Genomic DNA, 16,901 nt, shown 5'->3' with positions numbered 1-16,901 from the left:
ATAATCATTTTATACCAAGTATATATACATAAGCAAATATATAAGCAAAAGTGTATGTGGTGGATATTATAGGGGCAATAAACTCTCATAAAAAATACAATGCATCATATATTTGATAAGAGTTGTTTGACAATCACATCAACATTGTATGGCTGTGTGATTGTCACCTGTTATTCGAAGTGTGAACCTACCGTTTCTCCCATGTGTGTTTGTTTAGGGTAAGACACTATAGCACGTCTCTGGCAGTTTCGTAGATGCTTAAGTGACAGTTAGACCTTGTTTTGTTTTTCGCTTTCCTTGCTTTGTATAATGTCTGTTTGTATAAAAGCGTTATTGGATGTGTACGACGACCTCTCCATATTTTTACACGAAAGCTGTTAAAATTGGGTAGCCTACTTAACTGAGGACGATGAACGATTCGGTGATATTCCTTCGTGGCCGAGTTGTGCGTGGGAAGAAAAGAGGCGGTGAACAACTAGGAATACATACCGGTAAGTTTATTCTAGTGGTAACTACAGAGATAACACAGAGAGAATTATAATGTCGATAATGTCCACGTCAATTTTCCATACTTGAGGCAGGCGTGACACCGTCCCTTAGGACTGATTCGGTACTAAAAACTTCTAACCAGCGCGAACACATTGGGCGTGTACCCCTTTGGACGCCAAAAGGTGGAGAAAATCCTGAATATCGCCTGCGAATGCCAGCGTATTGTAAAATTCCACAGTATGTTTTTTATTTCTATCGAGAAAAATTGTACTACTCTTACCGAAAGCAAAGCTGTAAAAGTAATCGAAATTTTTTTTTCTCCTGTAATATAACATCCTATACGCTTCGCCGCTTCTTAACGAGCCCCCGTTGTATGTCCAGCGGCTGTCCGTCTAAGTGCACGAGTTACTTGATCGTAGGATTGAGAGATACTACACAAAATGCCAAGCACAACAGAAGCGAATAAACCGCTTTTTATCCGTGGAGAGGTCGTTAAAGGATTTGGGAGAGGAAGTAAGGAACTGGGTATTCCAACAGGTAAAACATTACTCATGAAATCGGAAAATAACCGAATCAAACGAAATGATATGCATTGTTTTGCTCTATCGAGGCGCGAAGTTTTTAAATTGCCGGTTGATAAACAAAGATGAAAAAAGTGTATTTTTATCTCTGGAAAGTTCATAGTTAATGCATCAGCCGTCGTAAGGAAATTGCTATCATTTATCACAAATTTCTTAATAACGACTTTGATGGATAGCCCTTATTTTGCTGTTTTGATGAGACAGAGCGCCTGTGAGCCAAATCCCATAGGTAAGGCTTTATAAGTATTGCATAATGTCTTTTTGGTGACATTGCTTCTTTGGTTTGGAGATTGGTTTGCTACGTATGGAACTCAGCTGAATTCATTCGAAAAAGAAAAGTTATTTTAGATGTCTGTCTGAATAAACATGTCATGTCGAGCTTTTATCGAGTACTGTCCATCATCGGCTCACCCAGGTTTACATTGTAATTTCCCTTAATGTGAGTAATTTCCTTTATTGCTATCACCTCATTCCTATCCCTAGTTCTCTGTTTCGAATCCGAGAAACAGTTGTTATCACCCTCCGTGAATAAAAGAGGTTTGTAAAGCATTATGGCATTCTATACAGTATGAACCCCTAGAAATTCACATACCAAAATTCTGCTATTAGAAGTGGTAACCATAAACGGTGCATTCTCAAGTACAGTGTCTCTTCATATTGGTGTATACCAGCAACTTCTCTCATAGTTCTTGTAAATTTGTCTGACTCCAACCTCCCGCAGTGCTAAGATACACCATATTTGGTTTTGAAACCAGTAACACAGATAACACAAACTCTAAACAGGACAAAAACCATTTATGTTAGAGGCAGTTGAAGTTAACAAGACTTTTAAATTTATTATACAGTAGCTGTTCATCAGGGTTTATTTAAGAATTATTAACAATCAAAATAAGGGTGAAATCCATCAATATTTAATTTTTGTGGGGCAACAAGAGAAAAAGTTCAAGTTAACCGGGTAGACTATTGCCAAGGGAAAGAAAGTCAAGCACAATCACTATGATAGATGTTGCTCATGAACACGGGTGTCATTATGTTGTTGTGTTGCCAGAGTGCATTTGGCTTTATTGTTCTTGAAACATAAGGGCTTTCTAGCTTTGTTCCTGCTGGCTATTTGTATAGAAATGTGGCATTGGCAGTGGGATTCTTAGTTTGAAAAACAATTTCACATTTAAACTGCTATCATCCCAAATGTCTTTGTAAGGGAATCACTTTTTTCTTTTGCAGCAAACTACCCTGAAGAGCTAGTAGATCAATTTGGTAGTTCTCTTGGTACAGGAATTTACTGTGGCTGGGCAAGTGTTGATAATGGTCCAGTTTACAAAATGGTTATGAGTGTTGGCTGGAATCCGTACTATAAGAATGAAAAGAAATCTATGGTAAGTTATAACATGTACTGCTTAATTTTTACTGGGATACCTGTCATAGCCCAGTTATAGAATACAGCTGTTTTTATTTTTCGTCGTCCAGAGTTGTGCAACATCTTCCAAAGAGTCTTTGCACATTTCCTAATCTCACAAGCTTTGATTGCCGCCATCTTGAATATTGAAATCTCATCTGAGAATCGCATGTAACTGCAATTAAAAAAGACTTGACTGGCTATTTTATTAATGCAAATGGAATCAAGGCTTTGCTATCTATAATGCTATTGCTGAAAGTCATGGAAAGATTCGTTGTGGAAAGATTTGCGATTCCACACAATGCAGTAGAAGTGGCAGACTCGATTCTCCCAACTACTGCACTTAATCAGATACATATAGACTGCTTCAAGGCCTAAGATAAAATGCTCTGGACACTAAGGAGTGAACTAGAGGTAAACGTAATGCCTATGCCTATTGACTTTGTCTACTCGAACTCTGAGGTTTGGATTTATTTTTAAAATGTTCTCCACAGTCCTTTAGTGCACATGCCTTCCTTTGATTGTTTTTCACTCGTTCTACCTCTGGTAGCACAAATCTAGGTTTACCTTTCCTATAAGTCTATCTATCCATGTCGAAAACGTGTAAGCCTGCGATGCTCAGAGGTCTGCGGTATACTCTGCCTGAAAGCAAGGCAGCTTTTGTGGAAGACTCTTTTTGTTCGCGAAATTTGGAGGGACACTAACTACGCACACAAATGCAAACACCGTCTGCGATAGACCCACACCAAGAGACCATGATATAAGAGAACAAATCCCCGTGGCCCATGATGCCGTCCATTCGTTCTCTTACATCATGGTCTCTTGCCGACACTAAAAGATTTTTATAACCGTATATTTTGGCCAGGGTTGTTTCAAGGACTGTCTATCATGTTCTCTGCCTCGGCCTTTTTCCCTGCAGCTCGTAATGCAAATATTTCTTAGTTCTAACAACTTCAAAGGACACGTGATTACAAAAGAAGAAGAGAATCAATAATAGCGAAGATAAGTTTTGTGTTTTTTTTTTGTATGCAATTTTGAACTGTGTCTCAAGCATTTTATCACTTGTTAATCGCTCGCTATCAGTAGAGAGTGTGTCATCCCAATAAAGAGTCAAATTTATTACAAGAATGCCGGTCTCGTTATGATGAATCCCATACTCTTCAGCATGTCTAGCACAGTGTGACAGCGTAAATCCCCGTGCATACTGCACCAGCACAAGCCGGCATTGCTGGCGAATTCTTGCCCGACTGACCACAAGACAAAGGAAATGTCAGAAAGTCAATTTCCCATTTTGATATTTCCTTTGTCCTATAGCCAGTCAAGCGGAAATTCGCCAGCAATGCTGGCACAGTTTGCACGGGGCTTTTTTAAAAGTGTACAAACCCCCGAGAAAACAGCATTACCAGCAGGTACAAAATGCAGACTACATTTTTCGGTGATTCCTTTTGTAGCCCAAGTTTACGCTGGTGCAGCGTCTAGTTCTTTTCCTTTTTAGGATAAAACCTCTTTTTCTTATTGAATGCCATTATATGTTTTACATTATATGTAAAAAAACTAGTCAGAAGATTGTGTTGTGTTGGTGGAGTTTAGTGTTTACATGTTATATATTCTAAATTCAACCTTCCCATTTGACTTCAAAATACTTTTGTCTAAACAATATGATAGCATAAACAGATCTTATTGTATACTTTACACTTGCATAAATACAATAATAAATGCCATAACAACGAAAACATTATACAGTACTGATACTGTATTACAATATGGTTATTTTGTTGTAACAGAAAATTTACCCCTAAGAGATAGAACATTGAGAGGTTCATCAAAGCAACTTTAAGCTATGATAACATTACAGCAAACACATTTAATTTCAGGAATTCTATTACGGTTCTAGCTCTGCTGTGACTTTGTTGTCTATGCTAGCCTGTGCCCTCCACTTCCCCAAAGAGATGCACTAGACTCTTCATGTAATATATCCTGATAATTTAGAATTTCTATGAAGCCCTCCCATTCGACACCAAAATATTTTTGTCTAAACAATATGATGGCATAGAGGACTTGTTGTTTACTTTGCGCTCACAAGTGAAAAATGAACACCACAAAGAGTGGAAATAATTGTATTGTTACAGAGAACTCACTTTGGTTGTAACAGCCAAATTCCTAACAGATAGTACATTGAGGTCAGTCAAAGCAGTCTTTAACCCAAACCCCCATTTACTTTTTTTGCCCCCCTCCCTGGAAAGCTGGTGCTTTTTTACCTTACTTACCCCAATCAGTATTATACACATGCAATTAATAGGTATCCCAGGGTCTAGTTGTTTTGGAAAATGAATTGAACAGAGGATAAATTTGTTATAACCTTGATGCTCAAGTAATCTGTTTGAATTCATAACATGAACAATAGATATAAATTATCATATTTTTTTCATTGCTTCTACAGGAAACGCATATCATTCATGATTTTGACCAAGACTTTTATGGTGCTGAATTAAGTGTCATTGTTCTCAATTATTTGAGACCAGAAAAAAGCTACCCATCTTTAGGTAAGGAAATACAGTAAAACCCTGTTAACACGAGCTAAGATGACTTTTTATATAAATTTTCAATCATCTCTGTTGCCAAGCGACACACATTACATTGGACATCTTGACATTTTTTATGAAATGCAAGCCAACGAGAAACATGTACTTTGATTGACATAATAAACTTTACTAGCCAATCAGCACAGAAAATTATGTTTCAGTGAATTCCAGAAAACTAAATAATCCCTTGGTTATAAAGTTTGCATCAAATAAAGCTGTTTCCTGCATGCTAGTGTGCTAATTTTGCTAAAGCTGTTTCTTCGTGGTGACAGTAGCCATATCACACTATGCCTACACCAAACCCTTACTAATATAACTGATTTTGGTTTTCCTTCAAAGTTTGAACTAGCATGGTTTTACTTATCATCTTGTTATCAGACTATGTAACTAAAATTAGCACTCAATGCCATTGGGGTAAAAATTGACAATGCCCTCTTCTTGTTCTCCAAGTATGTCATAGTTAACTTTGTCTTTGTTGTTTAGAATCTCTTATAGAGGCAATACATCAAGACATTGAAAATGCAAAGAAGACTCTAGACCAAGCAGAAAATTCGAAATTCTCCACTCATTCATTCTTCACATCAAGAACTGATGCAAAAACTGATTCTCAAAACATCTCTAATGGACTTCTAAATGGCCATTTATGATTTACAGAACAGTGTTTGTAATTTTGATTTATTTTTTACCCAATAATTAAAACTTGTAAATATAATGCTTTTTGGGATATAATAATTAACAAGCAACCTAAACTTTATTTTTAGCTGATTTCTGTGATTCTTCAATGATAAGATAGCCCAATAAGATCTGGCAACGATTGGAAATAGAGCCAGATGGCAACCATAATGGACAGATTATGTATCTGAAACACATGCTACATATATCTGTGCATTGTGTGATCTGTGCTGTGTTGCTAAGGTTGCCTTGGCAAGATATTTGTAACACATAAGGAAAGGCATTGTGACTGATGGTTTTGCTGACAAGGGCAGGACCAATCACAAAACTTAAAGACTCTGAGTCTGTTTGTGTAAAGAATCTTTTAAATCCACTTGAATTACGATGCAACCCTGGGTGGGTGGGGGTGGGGGACTTTATAAAAGTAGACAGGGGTGATCGTCCTATCTTTAAGGGAATAAAATCTTTCCAACTGCTTTCCCTTAGGCTCTATCTCTTAGGGTTAGACATTGCTTCGACAACACTTAACGTGTTATCTTTTAGGGGTAAGAAATGCTGTTGACCACGGCCAAGTGCTATCCCTTATGGTTAATATTGATTTTGCTGACGATCACCCCCCTCTGTTTTTATGGGAGTCCCCCTAGGGGATGTAACTCAATTCATCCTTCAAAATAAAATAAAAACTATCCAATTGCCAAACCATAAGATAATATACAAAAAATGATTTTTTTCGAATATTTCGATATTCAAAACTAAAACAGCAGTGTTAGTCGAATTCAAAATCTTGAAACTGTGGAAATAAAAAATAAGCAACTGCAAAAAAAAATATTGTTTCAATAATCTTATTCTATGTAGAGTTTAGTGGCACCGCATTTTATTTGGCTTGGGCACTTCAGAATTGGCTGGTAAAATCTCCTAAAACTTAGAAAAGTAATGTTAAGAGTCATTACCGCTGTTCCCTTTCTTACTGTGTCCGCTAAACCATGGGGGGGGGGGGTTAAAATTCTATCCCGTTTGTTTCTTTCTCAGATTAAATTAGTTCATTGCTTATTAAAGCTCATTTTGTTTTCCGGCCTTTACACGCCTTCGACTGGAATCTAATTTCCAGGTAATATAATCACCTTAGTAATTCTCTCTTACATTAAAATAGATTCAAGTGCTTGCATATTTTTTGTATCTGAGTTTCTAACCGTTTTGGCTTGACTTAGGCGCGCGTGTGTGTTTTAGCGGGATAAGTGGGGAAAGAGAATTGACTGGACCGCTGTCTTTTTTTGCGGTTCCCCTAGTTTGGTTACGACCTGCTCTGGCTGTTAATTGCCTATTATTCTGATCAGCTCAGCAGCATAAATTATCATTGAATAACTACACCATCGAAATACGTGGTTTGACATCGACCCGATTAGTATGTATGGGCTCTCCTCTAGGGTTCGTACTAAATATTGATCATATTACCGTCTCGTGCTCGTATGTCAATGCCCACAAAACTGATATCATCATTTAATTTTTAAACAATTTCTGTTAGTCCCACAACATCCCGCAAAAATTATATCTAATTCATCAAGCTGTTTATATTTCTAAGGTTTTATTTGTTTCCAGTATTTCTCAATCGTTGCTTTGCTCTTAAAACAAAACTCGAGGCGATTTTGTCAACATCGGCCGTCATTCAGACGTCACCGATATCAAGAAGGCGAGCAATGGGGGAAGTACACTCACGATGACGTCATGACACTGTATATAACGCAAGCTTTCCGCATAGGGGTAAACACAAAAGAACGCTCTACATGAAAAGATTACATCCCTGATGAGAATACAACTCTTGCCGATGTGTTGCATGAAATGGCACTCCGTGGGCCCTCGTTTTCTTTGGAGATTCGTCGCTTGTTTCGCTTCTTATTTGCTGATCCTTGGAGCCATAAGTTTTGGTCTTGGCATTAAGTTGATGGAGTACGCTGAACGGCCCGACTTGACTCCCGTTATTTCAGGTTTACCGGTAAGTTTGTGGTTTGTACTACTCGTTTCTTGCATTTTGTAAAATATGTGAGTTTGATAAGGGTATTGTGAGAGTGGAAATGTGATTTAGAATTCAAACAACTTAAATATTTTGAGCGCAACTGGAGTTCTTTAACCTCTTCCTGAATCCAGATGGTTGAATACAGCATCTAGTAAAGTAATCTCCAAATCTACTAGATTTTCTCTCGAACGCATGAATCGCTTCACAGAAAGAGCAGCGGTTTTATTCGAATACACAATAAATTGTGATTTCACAGTCCGTTAGTGTAACTTAATTTCTCTTACGCAAAGTAGTTTCAAGCGATTACGTTTTTTGCAGCACGTTTGTCATTGTCTTCCCGAACGTGCTTTTTCACATATATTTGCATACTCTTTACTTTTAAAGAAACCTTAATGGAATCAATGGCGAAAAGAGTGTGCCTCTTTCTAATCTTGAATTACATAGCCGTGAAAATGCGCTTATTTGAAGAACGAAATTTCATAATACTCATGATGTGCTGATGGAAATTGAAAACAAAATATTGATTCATAATTCGAAACGAAAACGCGCCTGTTTAGAATTCCATTCAGTACGTGTTTAGCTACTTGAAAATCACACGAAATGTTGAACATTCTGTGTTGATTTGTGTCACGGGTTCTCGCGTGACAAGATAGCGTGATAACATCCGCTGTTTCTTATTAGAAACACGAGTAACGCGTATCGTCTTACGCACGCCTGATTGATCCTTGTCTCGTCTGGAATCATCAAAGCGGACTTTCTATGGCACGTTTGTCTGATAAAATGAGATACACTCGTGACTTGAATTTTATCTCAATTTTACTGCACCTTTGTCCGTTTTAGATGTAAATATTTTGAATTCACAGCCGTACGAAGACTATTTATGGATTCGATCGAAATAAAAATAAAGATTTTATCTTTTAGTACTTCCTAAAATAGCATTTTGTATTGCTTTTATAAAGTGTAAACAATCAAAAAGAAATCCCGTGAGATGTTGTTGATATACTAATATACTATAATAATGCGTGGATGTTTGAACAGCTTGGCCGTTATATTTGCTTGTATTTATCCGTTTATATTTATATTGTCTTTTACCTTCTAGATCTCTGATAAAAAATTACAACTTTTGTTCCATCATTAGACGCTAGACGAGTAACCCTCCCTCTTTTATTATCAAGACGCAAACTTGATAAACTATTCATGAAATCCTACCCAGACCGTCTTCTGGCTCCCCCCTTCCTCCACTCTCACACGTGCACAGATATTGTTCAAATGACAACATGTACAATAATTATGTTCTTTATCGTAGACACTTGTTGCTGGAATTCTTGGATTGTTTGGAAGATTAGGAAAGAAAAAATGGACTGTAAGTAAATCTGTTTTGTAACATTTGGTGTCTTCCTAAGCTATAGATTTAAGGTCAGAGTTATAACATGTGATAAGAAAGTGCATTTTCTTTACTGACGACACAAAATTAAGTACACGATTAAGTATACCACATAAGTATAATGGTTGAATTCTACAACAGCAACTTTTGTAATTATCAAACTTTTTTTGAACCAGTCAAAACTGGCGTCGAGACCTTTATTTCAACGCACGGACCTTGATAAAATCATTGCTGACATATAGTCTTCTGGTTGTGGCAATAAGCCTATAAAAATATGCCTCTCCTTGTGATTCCTGGTATGAGATCGCAGCACAACGTAAAGTCTTGGACTGGTCAACCTTATTCCCCCCCGCCCACTACTCGTAGTCTTTTCGTTTACGATTGGTTCCTGCAGGTCACGTGTTTCACTGTCGCTTGTGTGATATCTGGGGTGCTCTCCGTACACATGACGTATAGGTTCATTGGCAAAGAAGTCAAAAATCTCCCGCTGTACGACGAGCGATGCCGATCAGAAAGGGAGGACAGTAATTGTGAGTTGAGCTCTCATATCCAATACTTTAGCCCTGTACTACTGGATTTTCCTAAATGTTCGTGTCTGTTTTCTTGCACAAATTTTACTTTTACAGTAAATGCCAACATCCCGGTCGATATACGAGGGACTGATTTTCATGTCGCTTTTCTAATAATGCAATACGAGTCACCTCACATTGCACATACCAGAGATTTCGTTTGATCAAAGGTCGTAGCTAGTCCAGGAGCTTCTATTGTACTTCCCCTCCAAAGATCACCCAGATGTTAGCTCACGGTAGCGTGCTTCAAAGGCAGGGCCTTGTTCGACAAGGTCGGATAAGACCTGGGCAAATAGGTTATCATATCCATTTGCGTCTAGTTCGGGTAAACATAGTTTTGTTTTTCGCACCCAGCAAAGTTATCTTATAGTTTAGTTTAGTTTAGTTTATTGGCTTTGTCACACAAAAAAAATACTACGGTTTACAATAGGAAATAAACAAAATAAAGAAAATAAGAAACAATGTGACGGGAGAAGAAAACAGGGCGTAAGCCCCAATTGAAATTCTTTCCCAACAAATTACAAACAATAAGAATTCTAAAACGAAAATAAAAATTGAATTACATAAATTTAAGATCTATGAAATTATGGAGGTTGGTAAAAGGCAAGTTTCTCTAAATAGTGAGTTGTCAGCGCAATTTGTTTGGTTAGAACATCAGATAGGCATTTTTCGCTGATAACATCAGATCCGTCATGATGTCATGATGGATACTAGATTATCGTACCTTCCCCGTCCAGCTCTCATGGATAGATATGGTATGTTGCGCAAATCTAGGTGTGCATCATGACTAGCGCACCTAGATATGTCATCTTGCACAATCACGTTGGGTAGACCATCATGCCTTGCACATCTAGATAGGTGATCGTAGCACTCACGATAGTTAGACCATCATCCTTGCCCAATCATTGTGAAATCTTGTCTTGTGCATTCTGCAAGGGTATTTTGCGCAGCTCAATTTGGGTAAAACATTAGCCGCAAGGCAAACGTACGGCAATATAACTGCGTTGGAAAGTTGCAAGTAATTGCCTCAACATAACCTCGTATTATCTCCCTTTCAGATCACTGCATTCTTCAAGTCGGCACTGTTATACTTAGCGTTGTAGCCGCCATGATGATTCCCATACTTCCAGTAGGACTAGGCATCTACTTCACAGCCAACAGAATTCTGAAGAACAAAGTGAGTATCGATGACGCCAGGTTGGGGATCTTCTTTTTCTTTAATTACACCAGGGGTAACCAAAACATTTTCCCATAACATCTATAAATTCGCCAGATAAAAGAGATGGAATGCTCCAATAAGAATGCTCCAAAATGATAATATAAAATTTTATTTTTAAATGTTTTTTTATAATAACTTTAGGTCAATTATAAAGGCTTAATAAAGCCTATAATTGTTTACTACTGAAAATTTCAGATCTTCGCGCACGCGCAATGACAGAGACAAATATGTGATCGATAAATAGGACGGAAAAGAGCCATGCCCTTATAGTACTACACTATTGTTTGTTCCCCAACAATATCCATGGAAAGGAGTACATATGATTCATATTAAGCCATAATTTTGATTCAATGCAAAGAACCCTTCTCCTTTTCAGGAATGCTATATCTTATGCTGCCTCTCTTTTGGGGACACCTCGCCCTCTCATGAGAAAGTCCGAGCCCCACCCAAAGGTCACTACCTGCGCGGGAGAGCAGATGAACCAGTTGCTCGCTACACGTCCACAGGGTCCCTCAGTCACCCAAACACCACAACCAAGACCACACGTCTGAGCAAGGAAGAACTTGAATACTTACCTATGATACCCAACTTCAAAGATTTAGCGAAGGAAAATGATAAAGATGGACTCGAATATCGAGCCGAAGACTTCTACAGCGGTGATCGCAAAGATGAAGAGAAGGAAAAAGGTGCCGAAAAGCAGGAACTCAGTAAGGCGATGTCGCAGACGGATGTTGTGACAGACGACGTCGACTTTCTTGTTGGGAATACACTCTATCGTTATGATACTTTGGAGGAGTTAAGGATGGGTTACTTGGACCAGACATTGGAAAAGAGGACTCGCGCAAAGGCTGTTAGCGATGTGAGTGATATTCATGAAATAGCTCTCCAGAAAGAAAAAGAAAGGGAAAACGAAGCGAATGATCAAGATAGCGCAAAGGACGTGCCTGCAAGATCTGAAGAGCTTCTTGCATGTAATGATAATTTAGGATATTTAGCACATACGCCTAAGGATAAATGTCCAGAGGGTTTTGCTGACTCAATCGGTAATAAAGAAGTGACTCCTTGTAAGCCAAACGATACAAGTCCATTACGAACTCGGAGAGGAGTAAATCTCACTTTAAAAGGAAGTGGCGATTTTTTTATCCAAGGCAATCCCTCAGCAGCTAGAACTGGAATAAAGCTTTCACGGCCATGGTCACATAACGATTTACAAACAGGTTCTACACATATTGACACATCGCCAACAGACCCCTGGACCCCTAATCGAACCCCAAGAGGGAGATTGTCATTTGTTGAACTAGATACCACCCTTGCAATTGACAAAAGACGTCGCTATGCTAGCGAAGGTGACGTGAGTCCGAGCAAGAGGCCAATAACTCAAAATGATCTCGAGATCTCAGGAGATCATAGGGGGTTCAAAACAGGGGAGCAACTTAATGTCGAGGATCTTAGCTTATATAGAGATGAACAAATGGAGGCAATAGATGAATTATTCTCTAAACAAGAAAGAGTTTGGTTGAGTAGCAAGGGAGATAGAGAAGAGAGTTTTGACTTATTAATGGAAAATAATATCACAAGAGAGGAACTAGATGAACTTCTCCCATACATATTATAAAATGTCCACATTATATTATCACACAAAGATGAGGTAAGGTATTTGCATTCATATAGGCAAAGGGAACAAGTACCCATCTTGAAAGCCTAGAATCAACGTCTCGCCTTTCCTATTAATAATAAAAGAAACAAAAATTCCCTTTTGTTATTTTATTCAGATTAGTAAGACTTTGTCTGCGACTAGTTTTAACTGTGGACGTTTTGTCAATTCCGCACTCTCCTTTTCTCAGTTTGATGCATGCCCGTAGCTCCCCCACCCATCCCCTGTCCCCTACTTCCTTCTGACCCAAAAATACACTAATGGCTTTAAATTTATTATTTTAACTTAAGTTTTTTCCTATCGATCAACGACTATTTGTACAGCTTATTATCATTTATTGATTGATTTATTTTTTTGTGGGGGGGGGGGGGAGGGGCTATTACCACAGAAATCTCCAGTAAGAAATCATAGCCTCTTGTAGGCTGTCATTTGAAGTTATTCATAAATGTTTTATTTTGACCACCGGGAATCCTGTGGCGCACAACGAGACGAGGGAGGATTGGCCTATTTAAAAAGGTTGCACCCGAGAATTTACATGTCGTAACCCGCGGTGGTTCATGGGTAGCATATAAATGGCAGAATCCTTGTAGAAAGCTATGTGGATGATCATAAGAAAATGAACAAGAATTCTCACTGGGTGAAAATATAGATTCAAGCCTGTTGGAAAAATTTCGAAAGACAACTTAAATATCATCTTTAACTGTCTTTACGATGCTATTTAAGAATTTTAAAATCTTACATTTAAGTACATTTAAGTGACTTTAAGAAATCCCTAAATGCTGTTAGAAAGAACATTTAAGAAATTTCTTAAATGTAGTTAAAAGTAATATTTAATCAATTTAAAGTAATCTTAAAATATTTAAATATCACTTTTAAACTGTTTTTAAATGTAATGAAATGTTCTAAAATAATATATTTAAGGGCATTTCGGGCAAGTCTAGGACCTTCTTAAATGTAGTTCAAATTAATGTTTAATCAATTTTAAGGAATCTAAAACTGCTTAAATATCACCTTTAAACAGTTTTAAAATGTAATGAAATGTTCTAAAATAATAATAAATTTAAGGGCATTTCGGGTGTATTTAAATGTCAATTTTTGCATTCTTTACTAAGGGGTATTAAATTTCTTATAGATTCTCAGGTTAATATTCTGTGGTTTCTGTGTGATGAAATAGCCTCATTTCACCAGAAAAGAACCCATTACAAATCATAGAAAGTCCACAATACAAAACTTGCATATCAAGAATTTTATTGAAATAAACACTATCCTTTGCTGCGACAAAAGTTGGTTCGCCGGTACTAAAATGCGCAACATCGCCTTCGAATTTTTTTTTTGGCAAATGCTGACACAAAAGTTGTACTATTTTGCAGCTCGTATTTTATCCTACCCTTTCAAAAGGCTACATAGAAGATGCTTTTTTGAGTTTCTAGAAAAAAATTCAAATTGTAGATCTAGATAATAAATCAAGTGATTTGATTTTTTAAAAGCTAAAAAAAACCCGAAAACTTGACCGTAACCCGAACAGCCAACAACCCTCCAAAAAAAGCTTGTTGATCCGACTTGCAAATAAGACACTATGCAAATAAGATATTCATTTCATCATCAGTAGCCAACTCAATCCTCTTGAACCACGTTAAAATTTAATCCACCCAACAACAAATATAGCTTAATTATATTTCTGGAATATCGAACAATAGAGGGAAAGTGATATTTTTTTTTTGTTTCAAATATAAAACAAAACATAACAACAGAGTCACGCAAGTCGGACCGAATGCATCATTGTCATGTAAGCCAGACAATTCCCCATCTCGAAGTCTTAGAGAATCTTTATCTACTTCAAAATAGCTATTCGTATCTGGCATTCTGGATCGTTTGGTATTTCTTACGGCCTCTGCGCCCTTCGGTACGATTGCCGTTCTTATCTTCACGCGACTGTCTGTTCCCTCGCCCCATGACAGGTTCTCTAATAAGGTTCTGGATTCCGGATCCTAGTGTGTTGATTCCGGACTCCATGTGGGTTTTTTTCCCGTGGATTCTGGATTCCATTTTTGTTTTCCAGGATTCTTGTAATCCGGATTCCAGCTTAAGTCTTGGATTCCGGATTCTAGTTTATGGATTCCGGATTCCAGTAGCATGGATTCCGGATTCCAAGTCTTATTTTTTCATGGATTCCGGATTACCTGTCATGGGGCGAGTTCCCGTGTTTATACCTGCTCTTTCAAAACGTCTTTCACTGGTTGCTACTCTGCTTTTTGCTGTCTTGTTTTTATAATTAGTTGCTATAAAATAATAGCCAAATTCTCGCTTTGCTTTCATACCAAAAGTGAATGAGCCTTTCTCAGTTTCGAGCGTCGGTTACAGTAACGGCGAAGACACGAGTATCATTAGAATTGACTTCAAATCCGTTCACGTGGGCTTTTCCGGTCGTTCTTTTGTTATGCAGATGAAAGCTAATGATTTCAGCGCGATGCACACGTGAGACTTTTGTTCCGATGTCAATAGATGTCAATCAATGTGACGCGCGCACTTTCAAATGAAGATTCTCACATTTCGAGCTATTGAGAAAGTTTTTCTACATGAAATAAATGGAAACGACGAAACAGCACCGTTATCCTTGCAAATTATGCGGGGGGGAAATTAGTACGTTACAATCATGAACGCCACAGAACATACAATAAAAATAAATCGACTAGAAAAATTGCCAAAACCGATGGGAAGGGGTTAAATGCCTTTGCTTCAGAACTACGAAATACATAAAAGCAGATCGTGAACATTTCATAATGTTTAAGATGCGTTTAAACATAGTGAAGTTAGTACTTTGTTTAAGAACATTCTTAAAGAAACTTAAATAAAATACTACATGTAAAGACAAGTGACTTAAATTTGCTTAAATATACTACTATATTTAAGATGGGTGCTTAAACTTGACTTAAATTTACTAAATTTATCTAGTAAATTTAAGGAACATTTAAGAAACCATTGAAAGCCTTGTAAAATTATATTTTCGCCCAGTGTCCACAGTGATCCGTTCTTCGTGTCCTCGTTTTACGAACACCCCAGTCGTGCACTTCCCGAACGAATCCTCTCATAGTGCCTACGGCCATAAACAAAAAAAACTTTTTTTCAGTAGGTGCGAGTAGGTGCTTCCTGGTAAGATTTGATTTTCTCACAAGCCACTTCATCTTCACAGTGCTTGTCTTGCTTGTTTTGTTTCAATGCATTAGACTTAAACAAATCCCACAATTCCGTTCAAAAGATTTCCCAGTAAGTACTGGCAACACTCGTTTTAGAAATAGCGAATACACAAAAAATTATGTGTTCATGATTTCAACGCCTGCACGCCAGCATGATTCATTACCCAGGGTTTGGATAAGCCCGGTAGAATGTTATGGGGGGGTGGGGTGGGTAGGTCACTTTTTTCTTGCTTTTGCCGCCTTTTATTAACATTATGTTTCCACAAAAATGGTAGTGTATAAAGTAATAGTGGAAGGGGTGAGTTGGTCACTGTCTTCTTGCTTCCGCCGCCTTTTATTAACATTATTTTTCTACAAAAATGGTAGTGTATAAAAATAATGTTGAGGATTGGGTGAGTTTGTCACTGTCTTGTTGCTTCCGCCGCCCAATACCATTAACACCATATACCACCCCATAAGCCCATCCTTCCTTCCAGCTAAACTCAAGTTACCACTTGTAATCTCGTATCTATCAAACAAGGCCTTGTCGTGCTCTGTACAGACTTATTTGTCGATATTGAAATTTACTTGAGCGCGTTTGTCTTTTCGATCTCTTTTCATTCATGCGTGGATACTGGTTGGCGGCTTTCTTTGAATCTCCCTCTTTATGAAAGCATTCGTTGCTTCAAGAAAGGTGATAAATCTAAGATCGCTTCATTATTTTTGTTTTCGATGATAAATATAATTCTTCGAGCTCAGACGTAGACTCCTTAGGCGTTAATGAAAATACACATTCCATTTAAATTTTGGTGATAAGAAAGACAAATAGATCCGCTGGGGGACATGGCATGACTTACAGCTGTGAACAGTGTAATGGAATCACAAGGGCTTTTAAGTGTAATTATAATATTTTTGGGTCATACTCTTTTTACCCCACTAAACAGTATCGAAATATGATATATGTAGATTTTTTTCTAAGAAATGATTACAAAATAATAATTTCTTGATTACAAAAAATAACTCGTGTGTCAGTAAGTGGGATTTGCCGTGTTTCCTATAGAAGTAAAATCTAGTTCTATACCCAGAGACGACACGCTGTTAATTCCATTTGCGATTGCTTGTTGTGTTTGTTTAGAAGCTGAAATGAACTCAGAGGGTCGCCTAGTTGATT

At 37.6% G+C, this 16,901-nt stretch overlaps 2 protein-coding genes across 3 annotated transcripts; both read left to right on the top strand.

Moving 5' to 3' along the window:
• Nucleotides 1–320: 320 nt before the first annotated feature.
• LOC5520014 (riboflavin kinase) lies at nucleotides 321–6,546 on the top strand. Of its 2 annotated transcripts, none has more exons than XM_048725152.1 (4): nucleotides 321–491; nucleotides 2,295–2,446; nucleotides 4,907–5,009; nucleotides 5,532–6,546. In XM_048725152.1, exons 1-4 carry the CDS (start codon nucleotides 410–412, stop codon nucleotides 5,693–5,695), a joined length of 501 nt encoding a protein of 166 aa, XP_048581109.1. In that variant the 5' UTR covers nucleotides 321–409; the 3' UTR covers nucleotides 5,696–6,546. The 2 variants fall into 2 exon arrangements, with proteins under 2 accessions (XP_048581109.1, XP_048581108.1); XM_048725151.1 differs by lacking the exon at nucleotides 321–491 and adding an exon at nucleotides 862–1,026.
• Nucleotides 6,547–7,361: 815 nt separating this feature from the next.
• On the top strand, nucleotides 7,362–12,655 carry LOC5520082. The gene is made up of 5 exons (XM_001639892.3): nucleotides 7,362–7,710; nucleotides 9,038–9,094; nucleotides 9,510–9,645; nucleotides 10,743–10,861; nucleotides 11,280–12,655. Exons 1-5 carry the CDS (start codon nucleotides 7,522–7,524, stop codon nucleotides 12,516–12,518), a joined length of 1,740 nt encoding a protein of 579 aa, XP_001639942.2. The 5' UTR covers nucleotides 7,362–7,521; the 3' UTR covers nucleotides 12,519–12,655.
• Nucleotides 12,656–16,901: the final 4,246 nt, after the last annotated feature.

The sequence above is a fragment of the Nematostella vectensis genome, chromosome 3 (assembly GCF_932526225.1).
Source record: "Nematostella vectensis chromosome 3, jaNemVect1.1, whole genome shotgun sequence".
Taxonomy (NCBI): Eukaryota; Metazoa; Cnidaria; class Anthozoa; order Actiniaria; family Edwardsiidae; genus Nematostella; species Nematostella vectensis.
This window is presented reverse-complemented; position numbering and strand designations above follow the sequence as displayed.